Source organism: Hevea brasiliensis, unplaced genomic scaffold (assembly GCF_030052815.1).
Source record: "Hevea brasiliensis isolate MT/VB/25A 57/8 unplaced genomic scaffold, ASM3005281v1 Scaf1, whole genome shotgun sequence".
Lineage (NCBI taxonomy): Eukaryota > Viridiplantae > Streptophyta > Magnoliopsida > Malpighiales > Euphorbiaceae > Hevea > Hevea brasiliensis.
Window position 1 is genome coordinate 5,497,148 of NW_026614585.1, and position 4,207 is coordinate 5,501,354.

Below are 4,207 nucleotides of genomic sequence, written 5' to 3' on the forward strand. Positions count from 1 at the left end.
TCAATCCTTGCTCGTGTTAGGTGAATATAAAATCTTGCAAAAAGAAATGCAACATAATTGAATTGCTGGAAGAATATAATTAAGCTTATATAAGGTTATTATTATTAGGAAAAAAAAAATGAGATTTCACGCTTTGACACATAATAATATTATGGCACTTTATGAACAAATTGTTTAATTACGCTATTAACATGATAGTATATAATTAATAAAATAAAATAATTAATTTTATTATCATTAAAAACTGTTAATTTTTTTATGTGAAAAAAGGTGTTAATTTAAGTTTTATTTTTTAAATTTTGATATTACTTGTTGAATCTAAGATATTTTTTAAAAAATATGATCTTATTAGAACTGCAGTTTTACATCAGCATAACTAATGTTGCAGAGTATTATTTGTTCTTGAAATATCAATAGAATAAAGCTGCTGATATCAATTTAGTAAAAATTAAATTATAAATTATTAAGTTTCAAAGCGTGAAATTTTATTATTATTATTATTCAGTTTGATATTCCGAGATGTATATTTTTTTTAAAATTATTATTTAACTCCTCTATTTTAATGAAATTAACTATTAATTTCTGTGTTTAAAAAATATATTATTTAGTCCCTATATTTTACTTGATTAAACTATTTAATATCTCAGTTAAATTTTCTGTTAGTTAATGCCAATCAAACTATTTTTTAATCTCTCTATTTTAAGGAAACTAACTAATTGATCCTGTATTTTAAAAATCACTATTATTTAGTCCTTCTATTTTAGTGAAACTAATTAGTTAGTCCATATATTTTGAAATATACAATATTTTGAAAAATATATTCTTAATAAAAATGAAAATTTTGCTATGTGGAGACTAAATCTGAATTTATGTTTTTTTTTTAAATTGTTCAATTATTTTCATTCAATTCTTTGGACATAATTTTTATATTTTCTCTGCTAGAAAATAATTTTTGCTGATTACTTAAAGACTTAGGAAAACTAATTTACTTTTTTGTATAGATAACTTATATTATTTTTATTAATAGATAAAAACAGAGAGAATGAGAGGAGAATGGTGTGGACATAAAGGAGAAGAAACATATTAAAAGAGAAATAAAAGAGAGTAATAAAAGAACAAGGGGGGAGAATATTAGAGTTATTTAGGTATAAAAAATAATTATAGGACTAAATAGTTAATAAAACTAAATTATAGGAATTAACTAATATATTTTTTAAAATACATATACTAACTAATTAATTTTATTCAAATAGAATGACTAAATAGTAATTTAATTGCATTGACTAATGAAAGAATTAACGAGGAACTAAAGAGTTTAATGAAAGAAAGAAACAGAAACTAAATAATATATTTCTCAAAATACTATAACTAAATAGTTAATTTCTTTAGAATTCAAAAATTAAATAATAATTTTTTTAATATCCATAATCTTCGTCCTTTTTTTCTTACCATTGGACTAGAAGTAGTGAATAGTAATTTAATATGTTTGCTTTATAGTCTATTATGATTTATAAACCTTATTTTTTTAATACTAAACTAATGATCCAATAATTTAGCCATTGTATATACTTTATATATCTAGTCTTCATGCTAATTAATAAATTTATGCGTAAACAAATCCAAATCGTTCTTAATTATATCACTTGAAGACAATCAATGTTAAATTAATTCCTTATTAATTCCCAAATCATCTTTCTCTAATTAATTACTTACTCAAACCTGTTTTAGATAGAAAGTAATAATTAAAAAGGGGAAAAAAAAAGCCACTTTTGACATTTTAAGGTCTCACAGTTCTACCTTTCAATGTTAAAAGAGAGGGACTCAAATTAAAGGCTGTTTGTGGTCCAACTGGTGCACATAGAACAGACAACCATTATATTATGACAGATTAGAGGATGAAGATGAGCTTACATTAGTACCAAAATAAAGAAAGAAAAAAAGAAAAAGCAGTACCAACAAGACAAAAGCACATCAGCTGGTTTGAATATTATTATGTAAGACAAGTAAGATATAATAATAATAATAATAATAATGCTATAGTACATATATATTGTTAAGCTAATATTGTAAATATATTATATTCTAATCATATTTATTTGGCTCTGTCTCTTATGACATCAAAGCCCATCTCAGTTGGGTCAGTTGCTTGGAGTTCATAATGAATGCCATCTAGCACTCGCCTCAATCCAGCCTTGGAGGTTGCATACAGCATTTTTGCTCTAATTCTTGATTCTGTGGGAGACCTGAAATTAAACACCAATAGTGTCTATAATTTTTTTAAAAATTTTTTTGGGAAATTAATTAATCACCAATGAGAAAAGGGTATTTTTGGTGTGTGTGTATATATATATATATATATATATATATATATTCTTTCTAAATGACCAGCCTTCATGTGTACTTGTGAAACCCAAGAATCATTGGCCTTGTACCTAATTAGGGATACATGTACCTAAAACCTGTGGAAAAGGGTCTTGGATCTTCTTATCTAAAGACAATAATGAAATGTACCAAAATAATTATGGAAAATTTAATTATTTTCTACTGCTTTTAATATTAATAAAATCATTAATTTGTAAAAAAAAAAAAAAACATTGTTTTCTACTGCTATAGCTTCTACTCAACCAGAATAGAATGAGTGAAAGTCAAATCTGATTCTGCCAGAATAAGTAATATGTTTTTTACCACTAAGCCAAGATAAGCCATTATATTCTTAATTGTCATCCATAATTGTCACAAGAGTTGAAAAAAATTTTCAACTTGTAATTATTATTATTATAAGATAATTTTACCAATAATGATTAAGTGGATAAAAAATAGCAAAAACTACTCATCATGAATTCAACTGTTTAATGTCTCAAGTCAAGTACTTGAATGTGAAAAAACAAATCTAAAGAAATTATTATTATTATTAGCATAAGAGGGATATGATTTAGGCCGTTTAGGGATATTAATATAATTTAACTATAGTGTGATCTAGAGAATGATATTAAATAGTAAGATCAAGTAAAAATTAAGAAGAAAAAGGGCGGACCATGCAATGAAGAAGATCTTGCTTTTCCGGCAATTATCGACGGTGACAAAGTCGAAGTCGAAGACGGCATATCTACAATCATCGTTGGGCAAGGAAGCAGCGAGCTCCTCGTAGCCCTCGCCGTGGCCACCGACCTTATCGACGGTCACCAGCCTGGATTTCTCATCGATCTTGAATACTATGAACCTGTGGACCCTCTTCCACTTCATCTCCATGAACGAGTTCTTGCATTCATCCGTCACCCACATTCCAGTGGTTGCCTACAGAAACAAAACCCAGAAACATTAAGTATGGCCTAAGGGAAAAAAAAAATTAAGAAGAAGAGGAAGATATGTCAGTAGAGTACCATCTTGAAAGCCATCGCCATTGTTGAGATTGAAAGGTATATTTTTGCGTTTGATAATATAGAATTGCATTCAAGTGGAGTGGCACCTGGACTTTATATAAAATGTAGGTTCTGAATTTGCCCTTAAGGTTTGTTTAATATTGCAACTTTGTCCCTGCTAGATCTATCCTTGAAGTTTGAATTTGCCCTTTATCCTATTTGAATTGAGTGCAGCATGATTTACTAAAATATTAATATAGCTTTTATTATTATGTTTGAAAAGATAATATAATATAAAATGGTTTAATAACATTTCTTTATTTATTTAAATAATATGATATGCTAAAATAAATATAAAAATTACTAAATTAATATTTACTGAAGATGAGGGATAAGGAAGGGCTCTACAGATAATGAATAAAATATAATTAAAATTTTATAAATTATGCAAAGATAAAATGGGAATGCATAAGTTTTAAACCATTCTAACCCACCAAATTGATAGTTTGAAAAGTTGTGATAAAATGATGATTAAAAAACATCATTTTACCACCCAAACTCACTCTTTTTCAAGAATAATCTTCCCAAATAAGGAGAAAAACTATACAATATATTATGAAACCATGACAAACCATGATACAAACATGAGAGCTATCGGCGTCTCTTGTTTGGCCGGCAACAACCTTTTCCCTCTCTTATTTGTGTTTTCTTAGTTTTCTTCTAAATAAAGGAGTTTTTCCATATTCATGGATTTTTGCATGAGTTTGTTTAGTTTCTTTTTCCTTTGATGGAGATTTGTTTCTATCTCCTAAGTGGAATTTCATAGCTTGAAGGATTATCTACACAGG

General features: G+C 26.9%; 1 protein-coding gene across 1 annotated transcript; it reads right to left on the minus strand.

Annotated features, from left to right (window-relative positions):
• Positions 1-1,852: 1,852 nt before the first annotated feature.
• Positions 1,853-3,456, minus strand: LOC131176312 (actin-depolymerizing factor 5-like). Its single transcript, XM_058141328.1, has 3 exons — positions 3,381-3,456; positions 3,035-3,294; positions 1,853-2,243 (listed from the first exon to the last, which is right to left on the minus strand). The coding sequence occupies exons 1-3, from the start codon at positions 3,399-3,401 to the stop codon at positions 2,093-2,095; spliced, it is 432 nt and encodes a 143-aa protein (XP_057997311.1). The 5' UTR covers positions 3,402-3,456; the 3' UTR covers positions 1,853-2,092.
• Between the last annotated feature and the right edge of the window lie 751 nt (positions 3,457-4,207).

Coding starts and splice junctions, on each gene's coding strand:
- LOC131176312 (XM_058141328.1), bottom strand. CDS start 3,401: ATGGCGATGGCTTTCAAGATG. Junction 3,295..3,380: donor TGGCGATGGCTTTCAAGATG/GTACTCTACTGA, acceptor TTGTTTCTGTAG/GCAACCACTGGAATGTGGGT. Junction 2,244..3,034: donor AAGATCTTCTTCATTGCATG/GTCCGCCCTTTT, acceptor GTTTAATTTCAG/GTCTCCCACAGAATCAAGAA.